Source organism: Vulpes vulpes, chromosome 16 (assembly GCF_048418805.1).
Source record: "Vulpes vulpes isolate BD-2025 chromosome 16, VulVul3, whole genome shotgun sequence".
Taxonomy (NCBI): domain Eukaryota; kingdom Metazoa; phylum Chordata; class Mammalia; order Carnivora; family Canidae; genus Vulpes; species Vulpes vulpes.
Window position 1 is genome coordinate 52,071,862 of NC_132795.1, and position 16,426 is coordinate 52,088,287.

At 57.5% G+C, this 16,426-nt stretch overlaps 1 protein-coding gene across 1 annotated transcript in view; it reads left to right on the top strand.

Moving 5' to 3' along the window:
• SULT4A1 (sulfotransferase family 4A member 1) overlaps positions 1-16,426 on the top strand; it is a 33,801-nt gene that overhangs the window by 4,847 nt on the left and 12,528 nt on the right. Inside the window, exons 2-4 of the mRNA XM_026017375.2 lie at positions 12,540-12,670; positions 13,885-13,965; positions 14,752-14,878. Coding sequence (XP_025873160.2) covers positions 12,540-12,670; positions 13,885-13,965; positions 14,752-14,878 — 339 coding nt within the window. The remainder of the gene's footprint in view (positions 1-12,539; positions 12,671-13,884; positions 13,966-14,751; positions 14,879-16,426) is intronic.

Below are 16,426 nucleotides of genomic sequence, written 5' to 3' on the forward strand. Positions count from 1 at the left end.
ACTTTGTTACCCACTTTGTTACCCAGTCCGCTTATTTGTCCCCTCCCTGTCCCCACTGATGGGAGCTGGGGCTCAAAGGGCCGGGCCTTTCTGCTGGTTAAAGCAGTAATTAGATCCTGGTTTTTCCTGCAGCGCTCCACTATTGAGAGTATTTCTGCGTTTCTGACATTTCAGCTCAGGTGACAGGTTAGACTGCACCGCCCACGTCAGTAGCCTCCAGCCACATGTGGCTTTTTAAATTCAATGAATCGAGATTAAGCAAAAGTAGAAATTCAGTTCCTCAGGAACACTTGCGGTGTCCCAGGTGCCCTGTCGCTGCATGTAGCCCGTGGCTGTCCTGTTGGACTGCACCTAGTGGGCTCTCAGGTGTGCCTGCCCCCCTCCACCCCTGCTCCCGTCTTGGGATCCTCCCTCTCTCACCTGGAACATCGCCTGGCCTCCCCCCTCAGTCTACCTCTCACTCTGTAGCTGAAGTGACCTCTTAGAAACAAACCTGACCCCGGTCGCTCCCTCATCTTCGCTGACTCTTCTTTGCTTCAGGCAACGATAAGCTCCGTATCCTGTTCTCCTGGGACCTGGACTCCTCACCTGCCAGGCCCGTGGAACCGTCGGAAGGCGCCAAGTTCTTTCTTTTTTCTTGCCTTTGCTCCTGCATCTGGTATACTCTTCCCCTCCCCGTCCCTCTCCTCCTTCCCCTTCCCTCTGATCCTGATGAGGACTTCTCACCTTCATGGTGCTACTCATCTGTTAAGTGTGGGACCAGCCGTCCTCCTTCCTGGGTCCCCCTCCTTGTGTCATTCAGCACTCTAGAGGAGTCGCCCTGTTGTCTTCTGGCTTACATCATTCCTGATGAAAAGTTTGGTTATAATTCCTTGTTCCTTTGTGGAGTGGGTCTCTTTTCTTCTGAGTGCCTTCAAGATTTTCTCTTTTGATTTTCAGCACTTTGAACATCCAGATATCTATTTTTTGGTTGGGGGGCTGATAACTTCTGCTTGGGGTTCTCTGAGCCTCGTGGATCTGCAGTTTGTTGCCTTTCATTATTTTGGAAAAATTATCAGCTATTAGCTCCTCAGATATTTTTTCTGTCTTGTTCTTTCTCTTTCCTTCTGAGATTCCAGTTACGTATGTGTGAGATAGATATTGTCCCATAGCTCTTGGATGTTTTTTCGTTCTTTCTCTTTGGGAAAATTTCTGTTGACCATTCTTTCGGTTGGCTGATTTTTTTCCTCCACCGTGTCAGATCTGTGAAGTCAAGTCTGTGAGCCATTCAGAAGCATTCTATGTTTCTGTTTCTGTGTTTTGATTTTTCCTCTGGCTTTCTCACTTTTAGTTTCCAAGTCGTTGCCAAAATATCTTATCTGTTCAAGCATGGTGTCCACCTTTTCTGTGAAGTCTTTTAACATGTTAAACAGATTTATTTTAAATTCTCAGAGTCTGATTCTTTTGATTGATTTGTCTCTTGACATGAGATTAATTCCTTTTTCTTCAGTCTTTTTAAAAGGAGTATACTTTTTGATTGAATGCTGGACACAGTGTTCTGACTCTGGAGACAAAGGTCAGTTATATTTATGCTTGGAAATGGGCCTGCCTTTTTCTGCCACACCGTTAGCATTGGAGGGGAGTCAGTCTGGTATGAGTTGGGCTGTACTTGGGTTCTACTGCTGCTCTGGTCACTTGAATGACCTATTTGTCTTAATTCCTATAGCATCACCTTGTGCTTAGCATGGGGCTTTTCTGGAGGCTCTTTCCCTGTTGTTCCTGATCCCCACACCCTTGTCCTTCCCCCAGGGGTAAACCATTGCTACTTGTTGCTCTGATTTGCTGGCTTACAGAGGAAGGATTTCGAGAGGGATGTGCTCTGTCATCTAGTCCAGCTGCAGCCTTAGAGTTTCAGGCTTAGGCAGGCTCTGAGCTCCTGGGTTTTGGTGGAGTTCTCTCAGAGATCCCGCAACTGCCACCACCCCGGCAGCAGCCAACTCAGCCTTGATGGTGGATCTTGCACAGGAGAGTTTTACTTCTCTCTTGCAGTATTTAGGGGTCTCTGATAGAGCCCCGGGGATGGTTTCTGCTCCCCACTGAGGGCAGAGGTATTTTTCTTTAACCCATTCAAAAGCCACATTGGTTCTTCAACCAGGGCTCTTGGGGCAATAGGGTTGGCTCTTCTTCCTCCAGTGTCTTAAAGCATTTTTCCCAGAGAGAGAGAAGGACCCTGGCATGGTTCTCCTTTTCCTGCAGCCCTAGCACGGAGGCACTCTGTCTCCAGCCTGCCAGCCCTCGTCCTTGTGAGAACCAGACCTGAGTGTGTTTGATGCCAGCCTTCTCCTTGTGTCTGGCTCTGCAAGCTCACAGTTTAGTCTTTGCAGTTAGTAGTTTACCTGAATTCTTCTTTCCCACTTGCATGGAGCCTTGCGTCTCTGCCTGACCGTCTGGAGGGCCTGTCTTTCAGGATTTTCTGCTTCTTGGTGGTCCTGCAGCTTTAGCTGTCTGATGGACTTGGAGTCAGGGGAGGATCTTGTCCATCTAGTCTTTCCTTGTTAGTGTAGAGCCATGCTTCTCCCAGTTCCCTGCGCCCTGGGGGAAGCGGCACCACTTCCTTGTGTCTTGACAGTCAGATGAGGCAGTAGGCAGGCCTGCAGCTTCTGGAACATCAGGTGGTGTGCTGTATCACATGATCTCTGCTGTTAGTAGGGAGCGATGACCCTGCACAGGCTTATGGAGGGCATAAAGGTTAGCAAAGGGGGTGTTGGGATGTGGAAACCTCCCCAGGGCATGCTTTGCAGAGTTACGGAGTTTTCTGGGAGCCAAATAAGTCATTTCCAGAAGGAGTAGAAAGCCAGAGACCACAGGTTGGGCTTGTGTGTGTTCTGTGGTGCACAGCTAGCTCTCAGGAGGCCCGGCTCAGCCTGAAATGAGCCAGGGCATCCTGGGCCTGCACTCCCCACCCCCCGGTGACAGGGCAGTGGACTGGGCCATGGCTGTTTGTCTTTCTCAAGCCTCAGAGCAGGACCAGGAGGTGTGAGCATTTCCTGTATCTGTGCTGGGTGCCATAGCTTCACTGGGAAGGAGGCCCACTTGCAGGTGAGGAAGTAAGGCCCAAGGAGAAGCCGGCCCAGGTGCTGGCAGTAGAGCCCCTGGCTCTGGGCGGGCTGGCCCCCAGGGCCATGTGTTGGGTACAAACCTACTCCACCTCCATGTCAGGGCCATGTGTTGGGTACAAACCTACTCCACCTCCATGGTCAGCCCCACGGTCACCACCACTGATGCCTTCGGCAGCAGACATCACGACATGCAATCCACGTGGTGGTCCTCACCATGCTGCTGGGGAGACAGGCCTAGAGGGGCTCAGGGCTCATCCTTGCTCAGCATCCGGGTGTTAGTTAGTGGCCGAGCCAGGATTTCAGACACAGCCAGGATTTCAGACACAACGTCTATAAGCCGGTGCCCCAGGGGCGTGCCTTTGGTTGGTCTGCCTCTCCGGGGAGGGGGCGTGCTCGGTCTGGGAGAGCCTGAAGCAGGGGTTGGAATGGAGAAGTGAGGTGGGAGGTGGTCTCAGGAGTGGTGCCCTCGTGGGTCCTGGGGCTCTGCCTGCGGGGGGCTCCAGAGAGGGTGCGGATATGGCCCAGGGGCTCCCTTGAGGGGAGGAGGCCAGTGCTCTCCGGCCAGTCCTGTCTCTCAGCGGGTGAGGGTGCTCGGGGCCTTGGCTCCTGGCACTTCCCTCCGAGTGGGAAGCGAGAGCCTTCTTGTGTGGGGCCCATCTGCTCGAGCTACAGGTGATGACATCCAGGGTGGCTGGGGTGGGCGGCTGGGCACTGAGAGGGTCTGTTGCAGGCAGGGCGGCTTACAGCCACCTGGCCTGAGTCTTGGTTTCGGGGGAGGCCGTCACCCTTTCTGCGTCCTGCTCTTGGATGTGGGGGTGATGTGCCCTGTCTCGCAGAGCGGTTGGAGGGTTGAATGTGGTAATGTGCCTGTAGCGCCCTGCTTGGGCCTAGTACTTTGTTAGGCCCTGTTTTCTTTGTCCCTCTTTCGTGTCAGCTCCACCTGGAACATCTTGGGTTTGTTGCTGCGTGAAAGACCTCTTGGACTCAGTGCCTTGAAACAAGACTGTTACTATAGCCTAGTGTCTGCTGTCGCTGGTCTCGGCCAAACCCCCACGCGCCTGCGGGTCAAGTGGAGGCTTCAGGCCTGGCTGGGCTGAGCGGGGCAGCTCTGCTCCAGGTGTCTCTCCTCGTGCTGGGACGTGTGGGCTAGCCAGGGAATGTCCCCCTCTCGGTGGCGGCAGAAGCATGCAGAGTTCTGTGGCTTTGCCTCTTGCTTGGCCACAGCAAGCCACTGATTGTGCCCAGCATCAGAGAGAGGCGCTGCCTTCTTCAGGAGGAGCTGTGAGGCCACATGGCAGAGTGTGGGTGGGGCGTGGTGGAGACCGAGGGCTCCCACTGCTGTCCACCACAGTGTCCCCAATGATTCACTGGCTTGTCCCGTCCTGAGGGTCCTTTGTCAGAGGCTACTTTTTAAGAGGAGCCTCCCCTGACTTTGCTGGGCCCTCATAGGAGGTGGGGCCTCTCCCTCGTGGGTGGAGCCGCAGCATCTGCCTGGTGGACCGGCACCCTCTTGGGAGGGGTTTGTGTGTAGGGGCCTGCACGTGTGTCAACATCTGTGATCCCAGGAACTCAAAGCCCAGGAGAGTTTCCTGCTTGGAGCTGGAGGGCCAGAGGTGTGGTGGCCATGTCAGGCCCGCCAGACTTGAAGGAAGAGCTCGGCCGGAGGCCTGGGCCCCAGATCCTAGGGGCTTCATCAGACAGGGACTGTGGGAAGCCAGGGCTGTCAGGTGTGCTACAGACACCTCGTCATCTCAGTGGGTGTGTGTGTGTGTGATGTGTCCAGCAGGGGCACAGATGCTGGCATGGGGAGCTCTGTGGGCCGAGAAGCTGAGTTCCCTCAGTGGTGGGGGGCAGTCCCAGCCACTTCCTCCCTCTGCCTCAGCCTCATTCCATCCCCAGCTGTGGGGGCTTCAGGGTGAGAGCTGAGGCCTGGAAGTGAGAACATGTGGCTCAGAGCCTTGGTTTTGCTGCCTATTTGCTTTGTAAGCTTTGGGGGAGTGTATGTATATTGTATGTGTATGTGTGTCTATCTGTAACATGTACGTATGCAGTGTTTGTATACATATGTGTTATCTTTGTGTGTGGTATGTGTGTTGCATATAGTGTATATGTGTTGTGTGTGTCATGTGGTTGGTGTGTATGACTGTGGTATGTGTGGTGTGAATGTGGTGTGTGTGTCATGTAAGTGTGTGATGTGTATGAAGGTGTGTATGTATTGTATGTATAAGTCTGGTGTGTGTGTGTCACGTATGTGTGTGGTGTGTATGAATGTGTGTGGCATGTGGTATGTATGTCATTTGTGTGTGTGTATGGTGTTTATGGCTCTGCGTGGTGTGTGTGTGTGATGTGTATATGTGTGCAGCGTGTATGAGTGACGGTGTATAGAGTGTGGTGTGTATCGTGTATGTGTGGTGTGTATGAATGTGTGTGGTGTGTGGGGTGCCATACGTATATGTGGTGGCATGTATGAGTGTGTGTGTGTGGTGTGTGTGAGGAAGCACTCAGTTCTGGGGTCCAAGCTGAGGGGCTGGGTTCTGGGTTCCTGGCCTGCTGGCGTCTGCGACCTGGGGCATTTCACCTCTGTGCTGGTTCTTCGCGTGTGAAATCTGACGGTGGTGGTCACCGAGGGGCTTGTGACAGTCGAATGAGGACATGGCTGAGTTGTTGTGACTGTGCCTGGGACGCTGAGCACCGTTCCCACTGTTGCTAAGGTGACACCGGGCACCTGTGTGAGCCACGGAGTGCTTCTGGTCTCCCATTGCACCCGTTGCAGCCAAGGGACTGGGCTGCATCTGTCTGGGGCGCCCTGTCCCCTCATGTGTCTGGAGGTTCCCGTGAGAGCTGAGAGGGCACATGTGAAGGCTCCCAGGAGGGGCGACAGGAGCTTACCTGGTGGTGAATCATCCCTGTGCTCTCTCTTCTGGGCAGGAGCGTCCTGGGGGCCGTCTCAGCCTGTGTGAGGACAGCCTGGGGCGGGGCCTGGGAGCACCTTGGTCTTGGGTGGCCCGGGCCCACTCTGGGGTACAGCTTCAGATGCTTGGCTCTCGGTGTTCCTGGACGGTCCCAGCTGTAACACGTCACTGTCTGGTGACTCCAGACCGTGGCACATTGATGGGGGGGGTGCCCATTGAACACGTGTGCTCATGTCTGCTTCCTCTTAAGACCTCACTATGTGATAATCAAGGAGGAGAAAGGTCTGAAACCCTCAGAGGAGAAGAGGCAGGGACTTGGGGTGACGGATACCCGTGGACCCCACGATCGGATGCGGTGGCCGAGTGTTCACTGACTTAGCAGGCAGAGGGTCGAGATCCGGGCGGCAGGAGGGCCGCAGGGGTGCATGAACTGTTTCCAGCTGTGGGGCTCCAGCAGCGGGGGGCACCGGACAGCTGAGGGGTGGCAGCTGAGGGGGGGACACAGCACTGGGATGTGGATTCGGGGATGTCGAGCACAGACAGCTGTAGGCTGGGATGCGGTGCCATATTGGAAGTAGGGGCCAGGGGCAAGCTGCATCCTTGTGAGAGAAGTGCTGCTTGGCTCCCGGGAGGCAGGTGCTCCCCCAGGCCGGCGAGCCGAGGCATCTCTGGAGAGACTGGCCCCGCGGACGGCTGTAGCAGTGCCGTGCCCCTGGGAGTGTGCTGCCATGGACACGGGAGGCCCCCCAGATGGCTGCGTCCGGGGGCTCATCCTACCTGCAGACGGACTCAAGGCACTGGGTCTTCAAGTCTCCAAAACTTGGAGAGGGACAGAGACCTGCAAACTCAAAAGGTGGAAAGGGAGCTCGGAGGAATCCAGGGCGACGTACAAACGGAGGAAAACCTAGGAGGGCAGTCCCCCTGCCCCCCTGTACTCCTGCGTCTCTGGAGCCGCCTCGGAGAGTGAAGACAGACGTGCCTCCCCGAGGACAGACGGGAGCCAGGGCACATCTTGACAGAACCCGGATTGAGAGTTCGGGCGTGGAAGGTCTGACAACCCTGTGCTGAGGTTTGGATGGGCAGGCGGGGAGATATCTCCCGAAGTAAAAGAAAAGTCTTTATGGAATGAGGGCAGACAGGGCAGAGACAAGAAAATCGGAAGATCTCGGGGTTCCGGGAAGAGAACAGAGTAGGAGGAGAGAACGTTTAGGGACCCCGGGTGTCCAGAACCCGAGGGCAGGAGCTAGGGAGCCCCCCCTCCCTCAGTGCCTGGCATGACAGACAGACGGACAGACGGGAGGAGGAGCATGGAGCTTGCTCCCGGGAAGCCTCTGGGCTCCAGAGGCCAGGCCGCCGTCGAGGACCGGGGAGCGGGCGCCCAGAGTTCTCAGCACTGGCAGCCGGGAGTCAGGACGCGGTTCTGGGGCCCAGCCTCTCCAGCCCTGAATTCTCTGCACAGCCGAACAGCCGGGCACAGCCAGGCAGACGCCGATGCTCGTCCTGGTCAGGCCCGTGCTTGGGACACAGCGAGAGGGTGGGCTCCGCAGCGCGTGGGAGACCCCAGCGGGGGGCCCGGGGAGTGGCCGCATCCAGCTCGAGGAGACCCCGGGTCACCCGCGGGACTGAGAGCATCCAGAGGCCTTGCTGCAGCCGGGGACAGGATTGCGAGTGGCCACAAGGCAAACGAAGCAAGCAGACGAGCAGTGATTTACTCCAGGAGAATGAAGTCTTGGCCGAGAAGGTAAGTGCCATCGCTGCGGGACTACCGTGGAGCAGAACATGCGGTAAACGTCCAGGTAAGAGCACGCTCCTGCTGGGCCCCCGCCGGGAGGAGGGAAGCTGGTGTGAGTGAACCTGGCCAAGTCCTTGTCTTCCTCTGTTGAAAATCAGTAGCCCGTGGAAACCGTGTAAATTGTGAAAGAATGCAGCCCGGGTGGCTCAGCGGTTTAGCGCCACCTTCAGCCCAGGGCGTGATCCCGGGGTCCCCGGATCGAGTCCCATGTCAGGCTCCCTGCGTGGAGCCTGCTTCTCCCTCTGCCTGTCTCTGCCTCTTTCTCTCCCTCTCTCTTTGTGTCTCTCTGTGTCTGAATGAATGAATGAATGAATGAATAAATAAATAAGTAAATAAATGAAATCTTTAAAAAAAAAGATTGTGAAAGATCTAAGCACATCAGAAAATTGAGGGTAAGAGAAGAATCAACCAGCGGTTTGCTCTGCGCGGGATTGGGGGTGGGGAGGAGAACGGGTTTTCCGTTCCTTGCCCGCTAGTGCTCTGTGAGTTTTTAAACAAGGTATGTGTGTGACTTTCTTTAGTAAATGATAACAGTGAAAATAAAAGAATGCCACAGGGTTTCAGCCCCAGGATCCTGGTGGTTTGGGGCCCAGTTCTGATTTGTCCTGGCCCTGGAGGAGTGAGTGGTTCCTTCTGTCCCCAGCGTTCTGGTGGGAATTTTGATGGGCTCACCCCCCTTGTGGTGAGGCAGGACTGATTTTTGGGGAGTTCCACCCAGAATGCCACTGGCTTCCGAGGGGTCTGGACCCAGCATCCCAGGGTCAGAACGCACTGCCCCTGCCCGTGGGAGCAGGGATCTGGCTGGAGTCAGCAGAAGCGCTTCCGGAAAGGATCATGTCCAGTGGATTTGGAAAGCGCGAGGCGTTATTCCCCAGGAAGGCAGCGCTGCCCTGCCGCCCTCCCGGGCCCAGGTTTGAAAGCCTGGCTCTCCTCTGCCTCACCTTGGGTTTCCAGCAGTCAGGCTGGCTCCTGCTGCTGGGTTCCTCCTGCGCCCGCCTCCCCCACTGGCCTCCTGCTGCCGTGGGACAGTTGGGGGTGCTGGGTCCCACCTCACCCCCACCTGCTTGGCTCAGTGGCTGCAGGAGTGGAGGGCCTTCTGGCCTGGATGCAGCCCCTGCAGCACCTCCTCACCCCCATTTCCCTGCAGGCTACGTGGTGGGTTCACACGGGGCTGGCTTCTCTGCCCTTATGTCCACTGGGCATGCTCAGAGGCCCCCGGGGGTGGGGGGCAGGTGGGGACTTCCACACTTGGGTCCCCCACTCCAGAGGAGCACTCCCCTTCCCAGCTCAGTGACTTCAGGCTAGTAACCTAAACTCTGAGATTCTGTGGCCTTATTGGTGTAAGGGGTGCTCCTAAACCCTCCTCCTGACTTGTGCAGGAGCCACCCCCCATGTCACGTGTTGCTCAGGATGTAGCTTTGACAGGAAGGGCCTGACGGCTTGTGTCCCTTGTTGGGATGAGGGTGGGCTGGGTTGGCAGGAGGCTGTGCTGTGTCCTCGAGCGTGGGTGGTTCTGGTAAGTGGAGCCTGTCACGGCGTTAGGAGCTCGGAGAGATTCTCATTTGTATTGAGCCTCTTTGGCTGGGAGCAGGTCACTTCGTGGCCCTGTGCTCAACAGCCTGTGAAGAAGGGGGGAGCATTGCCACATGTTCTGGTGGGGGAGCAGGGACCCCCAGGGCCAGCCCTTGGTGCAGGCTTGTTAAATGAATAAAGGGGAGGGTGGGGGTTACCCCTTGAATGGCCACCAGATCCTAAGTGAGGACTTTGACCTAATTGCTATGTAGGAGACACATGGCTCCACTGAGTGGGGGTGTCCCAACAGCTGGGCAGGGAGCTGGGGTGCCCAGGGTGGGAAGGGCTCAGACAGGGGAAGGCTGACTGGGTGCCGAGGATGTGTGGAAGTTGCAGGAGGTCACAGATACAAGCACGCACGACCAGTCCTGTTTCCCAGGTGGGGTGGGGGAGACTCTAGAGTCTTCATTCAGTTGTCAGGCCCATGGGTTTCCGAGTACCTACCACGTTAGGATTGTGACGTGAGTATGGTCAGTAGAGTAATGGCCTCCAGACATGTCCACGTCCTAATGCTCCAACCTGTGAGTATTTCAACTTTTGTGCTGAGGAGGCTGGAGGCTGCGTTCGGATGGGAGGTTATCCTGGGTGTGCTCACGGGGGTTCCTGCCAGAGGAGGAAGGTGGCAGGGCGATCAGTGTGGCTACAGCTGCAGGCAAGACAAGGAATTGCCCCTGCAGCCTCTGGAGGGGAGCAGTGGTGCCCACACCCTGATTTGAGCCCCGCGTGGCCTGTGTTGGCCTCTGGCCTCCAGAGCTGTGGGGCGGTAGTTGTTGTTAGAAGCCACAGCAGCCATAAGCACCAAGACGCCTTCTCTGTCCTCACAAGCTCATGCCCAGTGCATCAAATGCAGTAGGACAAGAGGCAGGGGGTGTGGTTGGGGGGGCACAGATGAGACGGGGTGCCTGGGAAGGCTTCTGGGAGCTGCGGCTCCAAGATCACATCCAGGTTAGAGGCAGGAGGGCGGCCTGTTGAAGGCTTGGGCCACGGGGTGCTGAGTTCTGGGGGAGATGGGAAACCCGGCCATAGCCCAGAGTGCCAGAGGGGTGGAGAGAGAGGAGGGGGCCGAGAGCCTCCGGGACACAGCAGGTGGAGGGGTCGCCGCAGCCAAGGACACCGGGAGAGGGGCCAGCTGGGCTCATGCTGTTGTCTGGGGCACCGCCAGGGTGGTGGCAGTGGACGTGGAGAGGAGAGGCCCGCAGGGAGAGGCATGGGTGCAGCTGGCACCTGGTGCAGACCCCGTGGACGGCGCAGCCTGTGTTTGGTCTTTGGTTATGGTGACCCACCAGTGTCATTGTCATCATCATCTCTGGCTGTTTTTTTCCTGTGAACATGTCGTCACATCTTGCCAGCTGGCTTCCGCCCTGGAGAGGCCAGGGGCTGCTTGCCGCACTCGTCCTGTGTGCCCTGTTGGCTGCCGGGGGGCCAGAGGCATGCAGCAGGCCCTCCAGTAGCTTATGCTGAAGGCTGGGGAAGGCCAGGCCGAGTTGCTTGAGCAGGAAGTGGACGTGCTGGACAGAGCCGGTGGGGACAGGCCAGTGGGGGGGCCAGGGGAGAGCTTCCTTGGGCTCTAACGAGGCTGGTCTTCGGCGTAGGAGATGAGGATGGAGATGAGGATGGGGCTTGTGGAATTGATACGTCGATGTGAAATGATGTTAATGTGCAGGGCGTCTGTCTGGGGCATTGCCTGTGGGGGCAGAGAGCACTAGAAATAGGTCCTGAGGATGTCACCAGACAGGCCAGGGACTCTGCCCACACACTGATTTCGGGGGGCATGGGCTCCCCAGTGCAGGTGCCCTGGGCTGTTGGGTGAATGGACCTCCCCAGGAGGAATAGGGTGGAAGCCACACACTGGCCGTGTGACCTGGGGCACAGCTTGGCCTTGGGCTTCTCATCTGTAAATGGGTGTGATCACAGTCTCCACCTTTCAGGCTGGTGGGAGGATCCTGTGGGTAACAGGTAAAGTTATTTCTGTTTGAATTTTAAAAACCATCACACTATTTTCTTCAGTGCCTTTGCTCCAAGCTGCTTCCTCCAGGAAGTCTTCCTGGATCAAGTTATCTTCTTCTGATTACTCAGCACCCAAGGTTTGCTTCAGAAAACAGGAACTGAGCACAGCCACGTGCTGGCTCTCCTGGTACAACAAAGAACCAGGCTTTACGGTAGGAGAGTGGGAGCCTGTAAAGGAATGTGCAGCTGTTCCTGGCCAGTTGGCATGGTGTGGGGGGGCGGGGAGTCCTCACCTGAAGGGCCGTGGGAGGGAGGAAGGGCCTGCAGGCCGTGGGGAAGACCTTACTCTGAGGAGATGTGAGGCCGCTGCGGATGGTCGTCGTGGACGAGGGATGCCAGCTGATGCCGTCTGACGCCCATGTTGGAATGATGGATCTGCTTTGTTGAAACCAGACTGACGGGTCGGGGGAGCTGGGCCGAAGCAGAGAACTATGGGAGGCTCTCACTGCGCGGTCTGGGATGGAAGGGCCAGCTCTGCACTCACCTTGACGGCAGATCCAGAGGTTGCTGAGGTGTAGACCCAATCAGGGCACGCGTAGGCTGGCCGTTTGTTGCAAGGGCAGGCCTGTCCCGGTGGGGCAAGGGGTGGCGGGTGCTCCTGGGCGGACAGCTGGGTGGAGGGTGGAGCTGGCTTTCCGGGGGACGCAGTATGAGGCCCTCTGGGGAGTGCAAGCAGCCAGGAGAGCAGGGGTCTGAGGCAGTGTTTGGAGCAGTCAGTCGGTGTTTCAGGGTGGGGAGATGAGGAACTACGGACAGACCAGTATCCTTGGAGTAAAAGGACCAAAGTCTTGAGGAAGAGGCACTAGCCTGCCGTAGCTGTTTCTCCCAGAGGTCAGGTGGGGTGATGATGGGATAGCCCTGGGCTCACTGGTGACCTGGAGCTGAAAGCCTGGGCAGAGTGGGATCTGCACACGGGGGCCAGCAGAGGTACCAGGAGCCACCTTCCTCCCAGGGGTGACACTCTTGGTGGGGTGTCTCCCACCTGTCCCTGGGCTGTCCTACTCAGCAGGGCTCTGGTGGCACTTGGTGGCTGGCCAGGTGTGTGATCAACCTACGCGTCTTCAGGCCCTATTCTGGGGCAGCAGGTGCTGCCTAGAGAGTGGGGCTGGCTGTTGGGCTTCCTCTGAGCACCGCTCCCTGGGGCTTCTCTCCCTCCAGGCACAAGCTTGCTGCAGGAGGTGGTCTACTTGGTGAGCCAGGGGGCCGACCCTGATGAAATCGGCTTGATGAACATTGATGAGCAGCTCCCGGTCTTGGAGTACCCGCAGCCGGGCCTGGACATCATCAAGGTACCTCTCTGGGCCAGCGGCACCCAGCCCTGGGGATCCCCTGGGGACCCTGAGTGACGATTGCTCCTGCACAGGGGCCCACGGGTGGAGGGAGGGCAGAGAGCTCCCGGTCCCCCTAGACAGCCAGGTGAGAGACCTATAGGCCTGAGCCCTAGGCAGTGACCCTGAGATTGGAACAGTGGGTGATGTGGGTGACTTGACGGTACAAAGGAGGCTCCCCACTGTGGGTCACCCCATCTGTCGTGGGAGCTGAGGAGGGTGCGTTTGCATCCAGCATTTGGTATCAGGAATGGAATAAACATTATCCCGAAGGGCTGTCCATCCTAGTGCTCAGATGCAGCTGGGATTGTCCCCCCCTTCCTGTCCTTGTCACCTCGAAGCTCAGGCTTCATTTCCCACGTGGACTGCCTGTCCATTCCCTCACTAGGTGAGCATTCTGATGTAGAGCTCTGAGAGCACCCCTGCCCCCCGTTTCACTGCTCTCAATATCCAGTCCAGAGGCTGTCTACACGTCTCTGCCTGCACCCCAGCCTCTAGTGTTAGTCCAGCTGCATCTGGGTGTTTGCACCCCAGTGTGTACCTCCAACCCGTGCTGATGCATCTGTGGAGCCCTTCGGTAGATCCTTGCTGGGCACCCAGCAGGGCGCTGCCCTTGGCACTGGGGTGCAGCCGAGGACAAACTGACAATGTAGTGTCATGACCCTCAGAGAGCTTGCGTTCTGGGGAGGGAGACCAGCAGGGGAGGAAGAGCAAGAAGCCGTGGTTACATGGTGGTCAGCGCTGTGTGGGGACCAACGTGGGACAGGACACAGGACGGCAGGCCTCCCTGGGGGCCAGCTGAGTACAGTCCTCAAAGGCCAGGCGGGCAAGCTGGGGCAGGGGCAGCAGTGCGCGTGGGCCTGGCATGTTCTAGGAGCAGCAGGAAGACCCGACGCTGATGTGACTGAGTTATTAGCGGTGCTGCTGTGCACCTCGGCCTCCTTTGCTGCCCTTCACGGTCTGGGAAGACCCCCTGAGCAGACCCCTATGACCGTGACTGATTGGCTCATGCTCCGTGTGCCCAAGGACGGACTATGTCCTGTTCAGTCTGGAGGGCGGCCAGATCTTGGGTGAGAAGTTTCTCAGGTGGAGTGCGGGTCTTGACCCTTAGAAAGGCCCTGAGATAAGTGAGCAGCTGCATGTCCTCTGAATGCCTCTCCCTCTGACCTTTGCAGGAGCTGACGTCTCCCCGCCTCATCAAAAGCCACCTTCCCTACCGCTTCCTGCCCTCTGATCTCCACAACGGCGATTCTAAGGTAACCCCACTCCCCGCCCCCCTTTGGCAGAGCTCTTGACAGGCAGAGCCAGCCCGGCGGTGCTCTGGGCAACCGTCCTGAGCTCCTTGAGGCACAGGTGTGCGGAGACCCAGCAGAGGCCGTCCCTGAGCTTGTCTGGCCTTTTGTCCATGTTTCCTTTTTTAAAAAAAATATTTATTTATCTACCTACCTACCTACCTACCTACCTACCTATTTATTTGAGAGCAAGGCAGAGACACAGGCAGAGGGAGAAGCAGGCTCCACGCAGGGAGCCTGATGTGGGACACAATCCCGGGACCTGGGGCCACGCCCTGAGCCAAAGGCAGACGCTCAACCCCTGAGCCACCTGGGCGTCCCTTGTCCATGTTTCTAATTTGGGTTTTTCCTTACAGTCGAACTTGGGCTTGACTAGCCTTAGTCCAACGTCTGCTCCTGTGTTAGCCTGAGGACCCAGCGCTGCTTTCATGGTCTCTGGTTCTTCTCATTTTCTCAGCATGATGAGGCCTCTAATTCTCATCACCGATGTCAGGACCGGCCTGTTTCTGTGTCCCACTCATTGTAAAGTCGTGGTGTAGGACAGAAATGTAGTAACACACTCAGGCACCAGATGGTTCCACCAGATGCTGTTGCACGGAGGAGGGTGAGCCTCTGCTGGAGCCGAAGCCGTGCACATCTGGGGCTGACCTGGGGGCTGACCTCGGGGTTGACCTCAGGGCTGGAGGTGGGTCGTCCGTTCAGAGTGGGTCGGAGGAGCAGCCCCTGAGCCGTCCCTCCGTCCCGCCACAGGTCATATACATGGCTCGGAACCCCAAGGACCTGGTGGTGTCCTACTACCAGTTCCACCGCTCCCTGCGGACCATGAGCTACCGAGGCACCTTCCAGGAGTTCTGCCGGCGATTTATGAACGACAAGCGTAAGTGTCTCAGGCTGTGCGGACGGCTCGTTCACTGAACCCCTGTGTGTCCTTGCACTTTGCCCACATTCCCCACAAGTCCTGTGATGACCACGCAGGTTGGGCCTGTTTTCCCGCTGTTGGGTAGAGGAGCAGGGCTGTGGGGTGACTGGAAGCTCGTCAAGGGTCGTGGCCAGGGTGCAGCAGAGCGGGCATCCAAGTCGGAAGCCCTTCTCTCTCATCTGCATCATTGGGGTCCTGAAACGTTCCCCAGTTAGAAGCATTCCTCTTCCTGCCTGGATTTCGGACAGTAAAAGCAGAGGCCTGAATAACTCTGTTCTTGGTGACAGAGGCCCGGAGACATGGCCCCTAGCCCCGGGCTGAATGATGGGCGAGGTGTGCTTTGGGTGAGGGGCCAGGCAGTGATCTGCAGCAGGTGCGGGGAGGGGAGGCAGCTTGCCAGGGCCCTTCTGCATCTCCCCTCCTCGGGGCAGGAAGAGACCGGGTCACACCCACTGCACAGCGGCCTTGGTGGTGGGGTCAGCAGCCCCTGCCCGAGGTGGCTCCCCTGCTGCCATCCGTGGCTTCTCCAGGCACCCTTCCAGGACCCACAAGTGGGAGTTCAGTGAGGGCTTGCACCCGGAAGGCCCGAGATGGGCCACATCAGCACTTTGATTAAATCTGGACTGAGACGATTCCATACCCATGTCTGAAAATACACTTTCTGTTTTATTTTGTATCTCAAGTCTTAGTGTTCAGCCCCGCTGTCCAGGTTGTGTCCCAGTTGGAGGTTCTGCATTGAGATTGTGTGGCCAGCCTGGGGTGAGGTGCAGGGGGGTGAAGCCTGGAATATAGTGCCCCAGATGAGCTCCAGGTGGCCGAGCGGGATGGAAGGCCCGACCCTCACGGGTGCACTGGGGCTCCCGGGGCCCTCAGTGCCAGAGCCACCCCGAATCTGCTTCAGCGGTGCTGGGGGAGGGCTCAAGGGGAGGAGGCCACAGCACCTGCCCCACCGCCCCCGAGCTGGAAGGCCTTCTGCCCAGCCTGCCCTTCGCCCGGCCTCCCTACCGTCTGGCTCAGGCCCTTCATGGTCTGCCCGGTATTCGGAGGAAGCCGTCACTGCGGCTTCCACAACCATGTTCTTAAGTCTCAGCATGTTCTCCTGCCTCTAGAGAAGCAGTGAGTGGCACGGGGACGGCGCCCCAGGAAGACCAGGTGGCCACCAAGTTCAGACTGCCTCCCAGTGTGGGTCTTAGATTACCTCCTGCTCAGGCCAGAGTGGTTACAAGTCATCCTCAGGCCTCTCCATGTTTTAAAGGTCCCAGCCCAACACTGAAGTCCAAGGCCACACACACTTGCCATGATCCCACCAAAGCCTCTTGACACGCACACTTAGCTCCCCCACGTCCGCTCGGGTCTCCCAGTGTTGGCTGCCAGCGTACTGCAGCTTGGGCCCTGGAGGCTCGCATTCTCTCCTGTGGTTCTGAAGAATTTGAAGAATGAGGTGTAGGAACAGTGGCACGGCCATCCTTACTCATAGAGTGAGCTTGGAGGACCCGCTGATGGTTG